The sequence below is a fragment of the Chaetodon trifascialis genome, chromosome 5 (assembly GCF_039877785.1).
Source record: "Chaetodon trifascialis isolate fChaTrf1 chromosome 5, fChaTrf1.hap1, whole genome shotgun sequence".
In the NCBI taxonomy this organism is placed as follows: domain Eukaryota; kingdom Metazoa; phylum Chordata; class Actinopteri; order Chaetodontiformes; family Chaetodontidae; genus Chaetodon; species Chaetodon trifascialis.
Window position 1 is genome coordinate 26,422,911 of NC_092060.1, and position 17,636 is coordinate 26,440,546.

At 40.1% G+C, this 17,636-nt stretch overlaps 1 protein-coding gene across 1 annotated transcript; it reads right to left on the reverse strand.

Moving 5' to 3' along the window:
- Positions 1-2,688: 2,688 nt before the first annotated feature.
- On the reverse strand, positions 2,689-17,322 carry anxa5a (annexin A5a). Its single transcript, XM_070962864.1, has 11 exons — positions 17,190-17,322; positions 13,672-13,766; positions 11,508-11,621; positions 9,157-9,247; positions 8,222-8,301; positions 7,801-7,851; positions 6,719-6,812; positions 5,741-5,836; positions 5,544-5,602; positions 4,657-4,779; positions 2,689-2,748 (listed from the first exon to the last, which is right to left on the reverse strand). Exons 1-11 carry the CDS (start codon positions 17,320-17,322, stop codon positions 2,689-2,691), a joined length of 996 nt encoding a protein of 331 aa, XP_070818965.1.
- Positions 17,323-17,636: the final 314 nt, after the last annotated feature.

The following is a 17,636-nucleotide window of genomic DNA, read 5'->3' on the forward strand; positions in this document are numbered from 1 at the left end:
TGCAGTGGAAATGAGCATCCAGCACAAAGCACGGGTGATTTATGACAGTCACAACTCATAGCCACTGGCCACATAAGCGCTGAGTCATTCCTACTGATTAACGACTGTATCAGCCACCCAAACTGTAGGCGTGTCATAGCAATGATTTTGGGTTGTAGCACAGTTCAGACCTGAGCGCTTGCACCTATTAAAAAACACATTAATACAAAATTGAGTAATAAAGTTTTATCTTTATTGTGGACTAATGAAGCTTAGCAGGAGTTCAATCAGGAAGGCTATCTTCATGCTGACTCGTTACTTACAGTCTCTCTCCCTTCTCCTGTTTTGCTTCCATCTCCATCAGCTGACCATGGGCGCTTCACTCTTCAACCAATCATATCTCTCCACGACCATGAGCCAATCGTCTTACTGCTGTCTCATGCTTAAAACAGTCATGTTCTTCTCTGCCGGTTGTCATTTCAGTTGAATCAATGCGACCCTTCTCCATCCTCATTCACCTCCTGCCCTCATCGCATTCAGCACCCACTGGTCCACTGAGCTCATCAGAGGTCCTGCTCCACCTCACATCCATCCATGTCTTCAGCATCTTCACTCTTCACTGCTTCGCCACCACCATCAGGGGGTTGCTCTGTACATCGATACCCCGTACAGATGATGTGACAGTGGGGTCAATTGGCATAGACTCTTCATACTCTACACTATGTGGTGCCTTTGTTCAATATGCTACTGGATGTGCTTAAGACATTCACATGGATTCAGTTTTGTTCAAATTGTATTATTTTTATTTTTAGAGGTTAAATTTCAGTAGGGTTCAATAAACACAAGGATCAAAACTGGAATACTTCAACTCAGCAGGTTTACCTCATTTAAATTAGAGGATGCATGATTAGAGTACTACTTATTTGCTACTTAACATAAGCATAATATCTTTTTCTTATTTTACTGTATTTACAATAGCCAGGACTCCCCATCAGCAGTCAGTCAGTCAGTCTGAAGAAGCTCCTTAGATGAGGTGAAATGTTTTCCTGTACCTACAACTGAGTCCAGATTCCCCAGATTCAACTCGTCTTGGATTACCATGACCGTCACACACACCAGTTCAAGAAGTTGGGAAATCTTATTGTGATACGGTTTATCAAGGAAGCTATCCGCAGTCAGTCTGAAACTGAAACACAATAATATAGGAGTTTGAAAGCTAAGACAGCAACAGAAAAACAAACGTGGCTCCTTATCTGAATGACTATAACCACACAGTCCAATTGAGAGTCGTTTTGCAGTGAATTGGAGTTAATACATGTCTGCAAAGAGAGCATAATCCTCTACGGAAAAAACATGCCAATACATGAAAACATTTTCCAGCTTGAACCTTAAGGTGGTTTTGGAAGACGTAACACAGCGTCTGGCAGACAGAGATTTTATGAACATAAGGAGAGGGCTCTGAACCACAGAGATGTCTAGAAATACTCACTTTTTTTTCAGGCTTATAGGCCTACATATAAGTGAATGCTAGGATACATTTATGAAACCAAACTAAGATTCCCACTTACAACTGTGCGAGTGTAGCGGGTAAATAAGCCTGTTGTTTATCATCCTGTCCTGAATTCAGCTTTAACAACATGAGAAACTGCTGCAGAGTGCATCCTGCTGCAATCACAGAGACATAAATCAAATAATAATTTCATCTTTTAATGTCTTCAAACCCAGCGACACTTTGATGGGCTCATATTGCTGCAAACCCTTGTTTGTAATGTGGAGGACAAGCACTTTTCAAACCCACAACTTTATTTTAAACTGTAGTTCAGGATGAAATGTTAAGATATAAAATACAATTGAATGGGCTGAATTGACTGAAGATTTAAAGAAGGAGACCAAATGAATTCAGAAATACGACTTAAGTAATAAGTCATTAATTGTTATAAAGTGGTATTTATTTCAGTGGTATTTATAAGTGACTGAAAACACTGTGGGGAAACAGTCTGCTCATTTCAGACTGTGCTGCCACCCTGTGGTACACTTCCAAGAAAGTGAAGTCATTTCCCATCTATTGATCTGAGGACCTGATTTGTTTGACATCAGGCTCCATCATGCAGAAAGACATGGAGGTTGAGGATGTCTTTACATCAGTCAGCAAATGTCTAATAGTGTCCCATTACTTATTGACCACTGACAGCCACACTGCAGGATCAGCCGTTCATTTTTAATTAATAAGAGCAGGAGTGCTGTCGACATGCCGGGTTTAATAATTCAGCAGCAGTATTGGATTTTATGTTGTGTCGAGCATTGTGTTTAGCTCATGCTGTGAGCAGTAAAATCCACTGCTGACATTGTTTGTAAATAATGGGCCACATGACTGAAGCAAAACAATTTTAGTGTTTAAAATACAACCAAATATTTTATTGTTTCAAATATCTACCTTTATAGTCTACATTGAAACCACCTGTAGTCATCAGTGGAGCTCTTTTCTGTTAAAATGTCCCTACTATTAGCGAATGCACTCCAACTGCTGTCCATGCAGAGGATATTATCAAAAAAGACAAGTGGGTAATTCACACTAATTTAATCAATAGCAAGCTAAAGTCAGAAAGAATCAACGACCCGGGATCGATAACCTCATCTCATGTGTAGCTTTGTCTCACAGCAACGTGATGGCTCATCATTCAGTGGTGCGCGACTCCTGATAAACCAGCATTAATCATTCCCACCACAGAGGTAGAGTAAAGCCTTCTGGTAGTCTCCAGCTGTGTCCTCCTGCAAAAACAGCATGATTATTTTATCAGTCTTATAAAACTCAAAAGCTTCTACGTTATTCGCTCAATCAATCAATTCTGAATCGATGTATCAGAAGTTCTGGCCACTTTGAGTTACCTCTTATTTACTTTCCAGTGTAAATATGTTTATTTCAAAATGCCCTATTTTCAGTATTTTTCCACTTGTATGTCACAGTGACTTTTCATGGATGTGGGCGGTTGTATCTCTGGGTGGGTAGATGTCCTGCTCCTCCTCTCCACATGGCGAAGCGTCCTTGAGCAAGAAACTAAACCCCATTACCACTGTCGCTCTTGATAAAAGTGTCTGCCGGAGCGTCGTGGACGATCAGAACAACAATCGGGCATCTATAAGAGTGCAGTGTGACATGCTAAAAGACCTGTCACACAGCGTCTGATCCCGGCATAAGCTAGAGCCACACAACGGCCTATAGGCTAACAGTTAAAACACCAAAGCCAAAGTAGCCTGAACTCTGAATTTATCAACCACCTGCTATAATAAATAAATACAGTGAACAGACGAAAACTCAAAAATGTTAGAGATGCTACATAGCTAGTGAGCTAACTACCTAGCTAGCTTAAATAGCCAAAATTAGCTGCTTTTGTTGTTTGCAACTGTGCGTTAACAAGTGAGACCATGAAAACTTCTTTTAAATTTGGTGAATGGATTGTATTAGTGATTATATTTTATATTATTTACACAGAACTGCCAGAGACGGTGGCTTTGCGGCCATTACTGGGAGGTCGACTTTAACAGTAGTGCGTACTGTTGGTCAGAGCGATATGACCTGAAGCACATGAATATCAAGAAGAGAGGTTTCTTTCTCTTGGGTTGTGTGATTATTAACCTGAAGTAAGGGTTGACTTAGTTGGAGAGTGAGGATGGAGGCGCCGGTTTATATAATAAATCATTTTCTTGAAGCAGATCTTGGTTGGTGCTGTGTTTTCATCACGTGGATGGAATGAAGTGACGGGAAAGATTCCCATGTCTATGACTTGTGAGTGTTCACATCACCTGAAAACCCAAGATGGTGGTAAGATCACAGAGTTGGTGGTGTGGCAGTTAAAAAATACCATGTACTGACAATATAGTATAAATCCATGCTAAATATGGATTCAGATACTTTGAATGACTTTGGCTGAAATGGGTTTGCTTATTCAGCGGGGAAAGAACAGCTGAAAGTAAAGACACTAATGATGGTTCTGGTTCGTTCTGAAAAGCCAGTGAGCCATGACGGATACGTGTGATCGACGAGTCAAGATATGAGCCGTGGGAATATTCTATGAAATGTCATAAAAATGGTTTCACTGGGGAAAATACCACTATGAAATATAGATAATGTTGAAAAAGGGAGCAATTTGGAAACATAATTGCCGTAATTAAATATAAATGAACTCTGCCAAAACTGTACGAATATATATAAATATATTGGTTCTTTTATATGTTTCACTGCATTTATTCAAAGGTTATTTCATATTGACTTATTTGTCTATTCAATATTGGCCATTTGGCAGTTCCACTGGAGGATGGCAATAACTCTGCCTGAACATCTGGCCCCAGGAGAATACATTAATTCACTTCAGCTTGTGTGAAAAGCAGGGAAGCAGTCTCATCACGCTGAACAAGGCGTTTAAAGCAAATCACTAATCTGTACTCCATCACTGCACCGACATGAATGGTGCATATACGCAGCATAACATAGTACACCCAGCTGGTGCTTAAAAGCATGCAGAGGGATAAATTTTAGATGTTTAGAACATCAGGGAGAAAACTGTGAAGAGAATTAAATGTTTTGCCCTCTGAGGGATTTGACTATTTAGTACATGATATGTAAAAACAGCAAAATAACCGTCATGATAACACGCCGCTTTGTGTTTGAGTGAGCCGTACCTGGATAGTGGTGTAAAGAGACGCTCCGTACTTCTTTTTGAAGCTGGCTCTGATGTCCAACATGTCCACCTCGCTCCTTGACACCATTATCCTCATCAGGGTGCTGTCATCGGTTCCAGCGCGCTAAACATACAACAGCAGGAGTTGCTGCAGGTGCTACAGGTGAAGGGTTTGACTCCCTAACTGTTAAATAAATCTGCTTTTGAAAGTCATGCTGCTACCTGAAAATGAGTGCTTTTGAAGTATAAATGGCTCCTGTAGTTTTAAGAACTACACAACTACAAATCATGTATATTTTACATTCCTGCCAGTCATTTTCATGCTGTACAGATTTAGATTTGTGGACGTATTTTCCCAATCATCCCAGGCTGGTTTAATTTCTGTATGATACGAAAAACAATTAGTAATCAATCACAGAGAACTTCAAGTGAGCACTTTTAAGAAACACTTATTTACTTTCCAAGAGTTAAATGAGAAGCTTGACACATCACATTGCGAGGTAGATGTTGTTACTTTTGGGCAGAGCCAAGTGAGCTGATCCCCTTGTTTCCATTCTTTATGCTAAGCTAAGCTAAGATAAACTAAGCTAAGCTAAGCTAAGCTAACCAGCTGCTGGCTGTACTGTACAGTACAGACAAGACAGTGCTATCAATCTACTTGTCTAACTTTTGGCACAAAAGTCAATAAAAGAAATGACAAGTTGTGGCTTTATGGGTGTTATATTCACGTATCTCCTGAAGTTGCAAGGCATCAGTTTAATTAAACACATCCCATTTCCCTGTGCCTGAAGTCTTTGGAACCACACCCTTCAAAATACTCTTAACCATTAGATAAAAACACATATGTTGAGGGACTCAGGTGTGACACTGTGGGACGCTGATACCTACCCTCATGGATTTATACAGGCATTCAGCAAAAAAATCTGGGACACTCCTGACACATTTCACTGTGAGGAAAAAACACAAGGCGTTAACAAGGGTCTTTGTAAACTGCATAACATGCACAGCATGCACGTCAGGAAAAACAGATGGAGTCGCCTGTTTCAGATCAGTCAAGTATGATCCTGATAAATCACAGGTCTTACCAACAGCTAGCAGCAAGCTCTCCAGATTCCCAGTGGTCTCGCCTTCGATGCTGTCCTCTAAGTCAGAGCCAGAGAGCTTCTTGTAGGCATCAAACACTGCAGACAGCAAAACAACCGGAGTGACTGTTTTATTGCATTGTGTTTATTAATCTGTGGTATTGTACCCAATCCAATTAGCTGAAAGGCTAATTGTTGCAAAGGAGACACTCCTCACCACAAACATGACAGCAATGGTTGTTCACATCTTAAAGAACCTGCAGGCATGCTTTATTAAATATTGATCTTATGGTCTGGAGGATAATTGGTGTTTTCCCTTAGTGACAAAACAAAATTTTGAATATTTAATATTAGTTTTCTTTAAGTATACAACCCGTTCTCATTGCCAGGTCGTCGTTTGTCAGCGTCTCATACAGAAACATGAGGTCTCCTCTAATGGCCACTCGTTGCCGACTCTTATTGGCGATCATGTTCCCTTTCACATTAATTCTAAACTGTTGACTGACCTGTTTTTGCAGTTCGAGTCCGTCCGCTTTAATTTTTCAGTGAGTTGTGCGTTCAGTCGGGCATCTGGCAGAATAACCAAGAACACATCTCGCCATTTCCCTCTCTGACTTCTTTGCAGTGAGCAGTTTTTGCCCTCAGGACTGCCGCTGAGGTAGTGATTTAACTTTTGTGAAGCTTAGACACAATTCAGCTTCTCCTGCACAGTTCAACCTCACCTTTGTTGTACTTTTTGCAATAGTCAATGTATTTCTGAATTCCAGGATTTTCACAGGTGAACTGTCAACAACATAGATACCAAGTTCTTTAAGTTACTCACACTGCTCAATCTAACATCTATTTGAACGGTAACTGACCTTTTAAATGCTCTCTGAATTTTTTAATGAATGGATAGTGATGGTACGTTCTCTTCAACAGCCGACAAACTACACATTAACACATCACAACATACAAACATGCTGGCACAAACAAACTCACCTTTTCTGAGGTGTTCTACGCTCCTGTTGCCAAGAATTGTGATGATCTTTTCCTCATCTGTGCCAACCTTGCCCTCACCAGCAGCGTACAAGTCCTGTCGTGGCAGATACACACTTGTACATTCACACACACAGCAGCCTTAAATAGACATGATCTATTTGGAAATGCAGGGAGAGCAGAAATGACAAGCAGCACAACAGCAAGAAATTCTTTCCTCAATCCATCTTTGCTGTTAGAGAGGAATTCTGGATTTTGGGTCCTTTCCCCCTGCACCTCTCATCTCATGTTCAGATAAATAACAATTAATCAGATACAGAAATAGTAATAATAATAAATCAATAATGAATTAGAAATGGTTTACAGGACATGATATGATCCATTCCCAGAGGTTTATATCCTTTGATTAATTTATCTTATTGACTATTGCTCAGCCTTGCCCTTTAGCTTTATTGCACTTTTGAGAGCAGCCACACAAAAACAATCATATATTTATCGTGCTGACATTTGTAGAGGATAGTGAAATTAAGTTAAATATGGTCTGCAGAACTGTGGTCGTCTACCTGTTGTGTAGAATTTTTCCTACTTTTCCTACTAGTCTCTAGGATGAAAAACATTTGTTTGACTGCTTTATAGCACAAAAGAAAGGGCGCACTGTCCTTACAGTTTATAATTGATTAATAAAACTTATCACATAATATGTATTGAATGGCTTTTTCAGTTTCGATCACATAAACACCAAGCAATCAGCCCAGTATCCCTACAGGAATTACATCCACACTCGGCTGTGTAATGCAGACAGTTATAGTCACAACAGTGCAGCCAACTGCATATCAAGGCAGAAGAGTCCTGCAGTGATGCCCTCATTTTGATCCTCCCCTCACCTTAAAGGAATAGTTCGACCTTTGGGGAAATATGCATTCAGAGCAGAGGATCAATACCACTCTCATGACTGTCCACTGAATACAAAGCTATAGCCAGCAGCTGTTTAGCTTGGCTTAGCATAAAGACTGGAACCAGGAAAGGTGCAAGCCTGCTTCAGAAGCACATTTTGCTGTATTCATTCTCACGTTCTTGCTTCTTACCTTCGCATCTTTCTCGATCTTTTCCTCGTGTACTCCCTCCTCCCTGCTCCCCTTCACGGCAGGACAAATGATCAACCAGACAGAAGGACAGACAGGTAGAAAAACGGGTTGACAAACAGAAAGCAGATGTAGGTCACTGTGGATGGAAAGACGGTGAGCTCACACCTGCTCAGAGCCTCTCTCAACCCAGGTAACCCCTGAAGATTACATTATCCGCCGAGTGTCCCTGAACCATGAAGATTACATTTCTGCGTGTAAACCAAAACACACTCGAGAAACCGGCCGTTGTGTATTGTGCTATCATCACCCTCCCCTTCCCCAGCCCACACTTAAACCTCTCATGAATCCGTAATAGTGTCACCAGAGGCTCTCATTATCAGGAAAGGAAATATAAGTCTTCCCAGCAGGCCCCCTCCTCTACCTGTAGGAGGATCACCAGCAGTTTCTGATAGTGCCCTGAGGTGTCACCGCAGATATCTTTCTCCAGCTTGCTGCTGAACTCTGGAGGAAAGAGGAAGAAGATTGCTCACATTTCCTGCTCATAACAGGCATTAATAGTTGCAATCAACCCCAGTTGGCCATCCTCTGTTTTGCAGGAAGATCTCCAACTGCAGCATTTGATTAGTCGGCTAAAGGACAGCGTGGCCTTCTCTTCCATTCAGATCATATAAACTCGCCTTTGTTGTCAAATACTATTTTCCATTGTGGTTTGTTATGATTTAGGTACTGTAGGATAGGGACTTTGGTGCAGTGAGACGTTTCAGCTATAAAGAAAGGTGATCAAAATGACAGAACTCCTCCAAATTACAGAAGGAAACCAATATACTGTAAACAGGCACTGTGCACCAGGGAAAGAAGTCCTCTAAATCTTCTACTCACTGCAGAAAATGCCACAGATAGTAGGAATATCTACAAATAACATATTTTTTTAAATTCTATATTGTGTCCTGCTTTTATACAGGATTGTATTTGTTACAGTTCAGCTAGTTTTGGATACTATAAAACAAGAAAATATATCTTTTTTAACCTGGAATAAAAGTGCTATTAGGTCTAAAATATGTCCAGAAAAACATCTGTAACTACACCTAAAAGTGATGTCCCAGTGTACTGACACCCTGGAGTACACCTCTATGTCACTGCTGCGAGGTGAGAAGTTAAACCATTAAAGGGCAGTGAAAACAAGATTTTAAGCTGGTGTTAAGCTGCTCTTGAAACTCGATAGTGAAATATTTAGCCAACATAGTCGCATATTTCACCCTCTCGCAATAAAGCACAAAGAAACTAACGAACCAATAATGGTCACAGAAAACATATTAATCTGCTTTTGTTTCTTTCTTTCACAGCTGAGTAAGTGACCTTTCTTGTAGACTTTGATGATATCTTTTATCTGCTCGCCGGTCCTGGAGGCCAGGATCTCAATCAGCACGTCGTCATCAGTGCCGGCGCCCTGGGAAGCAAACACAAGATGAATTCCAAATAAGACAAAATGGATTTGTGTGGCAGCATGTTCTCAAAGAAATCTTATCTTTTGCCGTTCTATCCAATTTTGTGGTTTCTAAAGATAATATTAGTGGTTAAAAGAGACAAAATCTAAAAAATGTAAAAGAAAAAAGCTTGAAGGAAAAGGCTGGAGAAAATAAGAAGTATAATTTGTGAGGACAATACACTGAAGAGGTATGAAATTAGAGAGTGAATAAGCACAGTTTACCGAAGAGAATGAGCTTTGGGGTTCAGCCAGACTTTAAAACTAATTCTCTTCTCTTTGCTGTAATTAACCTTCCAGCAAAAATCGTCTGACATACCAAAGGAATGGAGCAGCAGGTGGGAAGAGAATGTCGAGGCCAAGTCCTAAATGCTTTGCCGTCACTTTGATTGAACATTTCATTTGCGCTGGTAATGCAAATGTAAATGTGATTAAAAAATAAAGAGACCTTAAAAGAAAAGTTCCATTTGTAACTTATAAGGAGTTTGCTCAGCCTATTTTCTCCAGCCGAACTTCCCTCAAACTTTATGAGCTGTAAGTGTGACATAAAAAGCAGCAGAGCTAAGTATGTGAAAAAATATAACGACTCAAGTATCTATGCTATAAAACAAATGAGCTAATAGATCAAGCCCACAGCGGCATTAAGTGATATGTGTTATACCATTACTTTGGTGTGACATCTTGACCTTCGAAGCAGATGGTTAACCAACTCAGGAAAATTACACCACATGAAAGATGATTTTCATTATGGAGCACAAGCACTGTATTGAGTGCTCGGGTCACATGCTAATGTTGCCAGAGGGTTGTTTCTCATGTAAATTTCCACCTGATTTTGGCTGTAGCAATCAAACACATGTACTACAGGCTTATTTTGTTCAATAAGAATGAAATACGCTCCAGGACATGGCTGTATGTCGTTATGGGTCACCCTCGTTTTGATCTTAGAGCCAAAAAAACAGCATGTTCATATTGTTTTTGTAGCAGTTACAAGGCCTCAAGCAATCACAGCTAATGTCAGTATGCTGACATTGATGTAACCATGGCAAAAAAAAGCACTCCACGACTACCCTGAACAGCTAAGACAAAATAATACAATTTATCCTTGTGCATCAAATTAATTGGTTTGCCTTTGCTCTGAGTTATCAACAGTGAAAACTGTCTTTTCCTCCCTGTCAAAGCCTAATACTGTAAGACGCTGTTAGCTGGTGAATGCTTTCTAAAATAATGAAGTTCTCAGAGTATGAACTGTGTTGCTTGATTATTTAAGACACGTGGGTGAAGAAGACCCCACGTTAGCCCTTTTAGGGCTAACATGATAGCAAACAATTCCCTATTTACACATAAAGCAGGCACAAATTGATATTAGCATTGATTGAAGAAATTAAAGTTCAATATTGACTCTTAGTTTAACTCTGGTTTGGTCTGCAACAATATCTGGTTGTTTAGCTGCTGAATGCTAGACTTTGTTCATTAGAGAGGTGCTAACCTTGTCTGGGTTTATCAGAGCTTGTTGAAAAGTTGTGCACTGTGAAGCCACAGAGCGGGATGATAATTCTCTGTGGGGGACGCCTTTCATGATATAATGGCTGAGCTGTTTATTGTTAATACGAAATGGACTCATTAGTGGAGGTTTAGCCGTCATACAAATTAGCAGACAGCCATTCGCACATGTTCAGAAAACCCCATAAACACGTCAGCTCTTCTCTAATGCCTGCTTTCAACCTATGCAGTGGGAACATTATTCCATATTAAACAATGCATAGGCAATTCATATCAGTTCATTAGGCTAGACATCCATACATCCATTTATGATATAAATGCTGTAACCTACAACGTATCCTGGCTATAAACCACTCAAACATATATTTAAATGGAAAAGGAGCAGGAAATAGGCCTTCCTCATGGCAGGCGCCTCCACTTGCCGATCACAGGTGAAACTGATAGCATCAGTAATGGCTGAGCTCCATTTATATGGGCCACCGCCTGGGCTCTGTTACTGTGCACGCAGGCTTATTGGCACGGCTTAAATAGAAGGGAGCCTTTATCGCTGTTATTAGTTCACACATGGCTTTCCTGTTATGACAGGTTGAAATGAGTACCATGGGAAGGTCTATCATTGAATGTTTAAGCATCAAATGTTGGAGCACATGTTCACAAATACCACAAAAAGGTAAACAAACTTTATTCTCAGAGGATTGGAAATACGAATCCATTGATCAGTTACCTTAAGAGCCTTGTGCAGTTGGGAAGCATCATATGAGGCAGACGGGGTCATCAGGGCCACGATCAGGCTCTCAAACAGCCCACCAAGCTCGGATTTCAGGGCGCTGACCAAGTCCTGATGATTAATGAACAAGAAGGAGAAGAACAAAAACAATAATGATAATTAACTTTGCATCATTTATACTCTGTAACATGAAAGACGCAGAAGAAATTAGATATCTGGTGCTTTGAACTCTGGAACACTGGAAACCAACAAAGCAACAATATCATCGTTCTCCCATGTGCAAAGACAGAAGATGTAGATTATCCTGAAGTTAGAAGTTAGTTAGAAACACTTCACCGCACTGCGAACATTTTGAAAGAATGAAGATAATCAGAAGAAATGTACAGTACCTGCAGATTAAAAAAATACATTTGCTTGAACTACCAACCATTCAAAGAGAATATATTACTCACAGATAGCTTCATCGAAATTGATTTGTGTATGCAATGAATCACACATGTGGCCATTGCTGAGAACATGATCGAAATATAGTGGCTGAAAAGAATAATAGCATAACTCTTTCTTATGTGTGTATATATAAAACACCCAGTGGCTCTTGTGCTGTACTTGTACACTACATTCATTGAGACCTCTAACAGAAACCCCCCCTTATTTCATTATACGACCCATCCCTCTTTTCACATGACAATCTGCTTCCTTTGTCAGATCTGTTAAAAGTCAAATCTCCATCAACAGTCAAAAGGTGCATTACAGAGCAGAAACTACACACTGCGAGTTATAGAAAAGAGATATGAGGGTTACACTCTTAAGATATCAGTATTTCTCTTTAGTGTCTGGCACCAGCTCTCATTTCAGATGTTATTGCGAATGAGTAGTTTAAGGCAGCGTCTCTTGCGACCGTTACATTTCATAATATGAGACAGAAGCGCACGGAAATAATGATGAAAGCAAGGAGGCACATTTGTTGGCTCATTTTGATAAAACACTGTAATTTTCAGGAGCTGCTCTGTGATCTGCTGATGTGCCTTTATTCTCCCTAGATGCCTCATCTATTTTTACTTCAGGCAGCAGTTACATTTGCTGGGATGTTTTTCACTAACCTGCACAGAAATCAAATTAACTCGCTGCTTTCAATCCACAGGTGGTCATAAAATAACTTGACAGCGTGATAGAACAGGAAGAGCAGGAGAGCATAAAACGACCCAGACCTTGTATAACTAAATGAACTGCATTCTGCTGCACAGACACTGTAGGATATTGGTCTTCCTGCCTCCTCTACGATTCGTTTTCCCCTGCATGACTGTCAGCTTGCTCTTTGATGCTTAATGTTTAATATGGCTGAATGTGCAGTGAAACCTTTGTGTGTCAGAAGCAGCCATACGAGCAAAAATCCTGCTTCAGTGGAATTAAAGAAGCAATATTAGCAAAATATACTTCAACTATTGAAAGTAAAATACTTTATTAATACTTAAAATTAAATACAATATCTTTGAGGTTCACATATTAACTATTTACTGGTTTCTTATTAGCATCTGTATTAGCAGCATATTGCTCTTTATCGGTCATTATAAAGGACTGTTATCCAATTGCTGACACATTCCCTCATATTATTAATGTTGACACTGTGGTTTATTTTGAATCAATCCCACACACACCACCCTGCTACTGCATATACTCACTAGAGCAATGGCTCCAGACCTCAGGGGCTCGTGACCCTTTCAAACAACCAGTCTTCAGACTTTCAACGCCCTGTAATTGTTTGCATAACATACTGACAAATGTCTTTGCAGTTTTGTTTGAATAATTTTTAAATGAATAGAAACCATCAGATGAACATCTGAAAAAAAAAAATACTTAAAAAAAAAAGAAACTACTCATTTCTTAAGATTGTGGTCTTCATTGTAGGAATGAATGAGCTTTGGGATGAGTGCCATAGACAGACTGGGGGAATAGGAAAGTATTCAGACAGTAACACAGTTGGTTTTGATCTTCTAGGACTTAAGCAGATATCTCTGTGCATTGAATGATGCTGGACTGAGCATCATCCAGGTGATGCTGGTGAGTGAGGAGGACACAGTGGCTGATATAACCTGTGACCATCCATCATTTTGACCCCTGACTGTCATCAACTCTCTGTTTCATTCCCATCGGCTCAGCTTACCTTTCCGTAAGCCTTTTTATACGCTGCCTTAATTTGCTGGCGCTGATCGTTGCTGCGGGCTGTCACAAGCATGAGGATGGCATCTTCATCCGTACCTGGACCAGAAGTCAAATAAGCATTAAATAACATATGGAGTGAGCATAGTCACATGTAAGCAAACATCATAAAGATTGAAATAAGCTTCACATTTCAAATTCTTTATCTTTATAAGCTAAGGGCTAATAAAGCATTATTCTATTTGCACCTATCACTGAGCAGAAGCATGCTCTGCTTTTCACAACCTGACTAATAATTAAGAATTTGGAGTAAGCTCCCAATAAAGAGTCGACCCTTTAAAGCAGGAGATCAGCATTGAAGAGGATAGCAATCAATAGCTCCTGGGAGCCATGAGCACCCCAGAGAAAACGGCTCATATGGACAAACAGGCTGAAGAGCAGCATGTGAGGGATCATAATGTTAAATTAGTCCAAAGTAATTATGGCACAAAGCTCTGCTGATATGCACGAGTGCTCTGACTAAAGATGTCCGCTGGGCTCATCTTTGTTCTCCTTTTACTTCATTTGAGTTCCATATTAAATGGCCAAGTGGATATTTCCTAATTACTCTTATTGTGAGAGTGCTAAGCTGACAGGGAGCAAGAGCAGGAGACAAAGATGCTGGTGGTCAGCAAGGTTATATTCAGCAGCAGAAGCACTGATTTTAATTGTTACACCAGTGGTACACCTTTAATTTGATGACTGTCATCGGGTCATTGATTTACACTAATAACTGCAGAGGGACGTTTCGATTGCGGTTTCCCATTTTCTTTCTCTGCGATGAGAGGAAAATGGGGTCAAAGGTCAGACTATTAAAAACTAATCCAAATTGAGCTGAACAGTGTTCGACCGAAGACAAATCACGTGACACGAGGTCCTTATATTGTAGAAGTCTTGAAATGATGGAGATTTGTTCATTTTAATAGGGGGCCTAATGGGAGCAACCCCTACACCACCAACCAACACACACAATGTCCCCAGAGACTTTGCTGCAGCGTGCCTTAACCAAAACTGACACCACTAACTCTGGTGCAGTATTATATGTGCCCAATATTTATTTTTCACACTGTTTTGATGTTGATGCAGGTTAATTTTCTCAATAACATTGCCTGATCTGTGATCCTTTCGCTCTTCAGTGACTTACATTGCTACTTGTCGCTTTGATCATGACGGTGAAGCTTGATCCTTGAGTTAATGGCTACATTATAGCATAGAATTGAGTATCTATAGTATACGGTTTCGAAAATATTATAGATCGGTGATGAAACTGACAAATCCGCCTGCGACTTCAACACCACGGACAGCGCCATGGATTTATCAATACTCAGCACAATGCGGCTGCTGATGTTTCAGAGCCATGGTCGGCGTCACAGGTTCTAAGTCACACAAGCCTCTCAGATAAAGGATCAATGAGTCAGGCAGACTAGTCAAACATACTCAGCTAAACAATGCCTCTGCCACTAGGGGACAGGGAGGGGGGGTGGCAGGTTAACAAGGAGGATGACATCCCCCTCATATCTCCTACTGACTATTCTTTTCTTATAAATGCCCCCTCGGTTAAAGGACTTATGACATGCGTTTTGTGCTCTTAGGAAAGCATGTCTGCTTAAATATAGGATGTTGACAATGGACCCTTCGCTAAGCCCCGTCCTCCTTAGCTACTGTTGCTATGCCTGTCAAGCTTTTTGTGGATATGTGGAGTTTAGAGTGACAGCGGTGTCAGATTTACCATTGAAACTGGGAGTAAACAAAAGCAGGCTTCTCATTTTTACCCTCCAAATTCTTGAGATATCGCTCTTCTCACAGCCTCGTGTTCAGAGGAGGGGTTTATCAAAGGGACAGTTCATAAGGCCTTAAACAAGAGGTTCACTTTGCCGTCTTAAAGCAATACTGACATGCACATATATACTTCACAACAGTTTTTGGATACTGTAATTGATCTTGAGCTAAGCTGAAGGCACTGTGAGGCAGTCAGAGATGGTTTTAAGACAGGACGAATGATTGGAGCCACCAAGAACTGAGAGTAAAATGTGAACCTGTCTTTTAAGCTGCATTCAGACTGATCAAAGCAAAACACACACATAAACATAATGTTTCCATCACTTCAAAGGACATTACACTGGCTTACATTCATTTCCTGGAGACTTATCCTAACCTTGACCATAATCACTATCTGCCCAGTGTTGACCCTTACTCTAAATATAAACAAAACCTGACCGTACCCTAACCATAACCCAAGTCTTCACCCTAAATCTGAATGTTTTGTGCTATGAAGACTTGTGTTTTCCCCACAGTTTGATGTGGTGTAAACAGATAAGTGTCCCAACATGAGTCACAATATGAGTGACTGACTCCCACAAAAATGGCTGTGCTGCCATTAGGGAGGGAGAGAGGGAGGAAAAACAAACCAGGAGGTCCAGTATGAAGGCTTATCAGACGCTCCACAAAGGTTTATACTCCTTGGAGGCTGGTTTCTAAAAATCTAGAGAGTTATCAGCACTAACAGGTTTCTCCTGTCTTGACATCAACAGAAAAGGCAAACTGTAGAATTAGCACAACGCTACACAGACAACAAAGTATTCTACTTGAATTCTGTGCTTTACATTAGGGCAAAAGTTAAGCCGGGGTCATTTAGATTTATTCGAAAATACGGTATTCTATATATTACATGAAGTATTGCTTGTTTATTTAAGCCCATTTATAGATCTCACTGATGTGAAATTAGCTTTACTGCAAAAATAGTACTGTAGTCACTGAGAGTTAGCGATTGCACTGGGATATTAAAGGTACCTTTCACCTTGCTGGCTTGTTCTCAGTGTCACAATATACAGTAACTGCGACAAAATCTAATGATATCTGGCAAAAATATTTATCAAATTAAGTATTTTATGTGAAATATGTATTTTTTAATACAAAAAAAGTTCATTTTTAACCAAGAGTATGTAATTTCCCTTTGTTTACTATCATTTATACAGTATATTTGTTGCCTGAATGATCACTTTATCATGAAGCCTATATATAAAAACTATTACAACCATCTCAGATTGTTATCAGTTCACCCTCTGCTTAAGTTTAAAATTTGGTGATACTCAATTTCTTTCCTAATTGGTACAAACACACCAGCAAAGAAAAACATCTAATTGTCATGCCAGCAAATGGAGAAACCTCCCTGATAGCTGTGCCATTAGCAAAACAAGCATTAAATTGTATGGCAGAAATACTTCTACTTGTGGGTACAGTACATGCAAATAAACCTACTGCAGCCTGAATGTGTGTGATGAAGCAAATATGTTGTTGAGAAAGTTGGGCAGAGACGGTGTTGAAAAGCAACTCCAACAACTTAGAAATATGGCCCTGAGTAGGTTGAAGAACCAGTAATAAACACCTGAAAAACAGCTCTCCACTGGGGACAGATTTGATTTTTAGAGTGTGAGCGGGAGAAGGAAACAGCAGTGTAGTGACTTTCCTCTGAAGGAAACTGACCGATTCCTTTCATGGCTTTATGGAGGACTTCAGCATCGTGTTTCGCGTTGAAGTTGACGAAAGGTCGAACGCTGCCTCTGAACGTCTGCAGGAGGAGAGCAACACAAATAAACATTCGGCACATTGTTTTCATTATGTTTTTATAGATTCTTAACAGCTTTTTGCTTGTATGTGCAAGTTGTTTACAGAATTTAAATGATACACATGTTTATACTGGGCATTTACAGAACATTACGTTAACGCCATCATCTATCGCTACATGAAACCAAGAACAAAAAACCTGCTTTGAAATGCAGGTTTAGTGTTGTCATTGCTCTGTAGTGTGGAAAACACTTATCAGCTTAAAAGGAGAGAATGAGCAGAGATGTTAGACCCACTTTGATTAAAATTGCTTTGCTTCATTTGAGTGTTTTAGTGCTCCTTGCTGGTCCAAATGGTGTTTCAAGT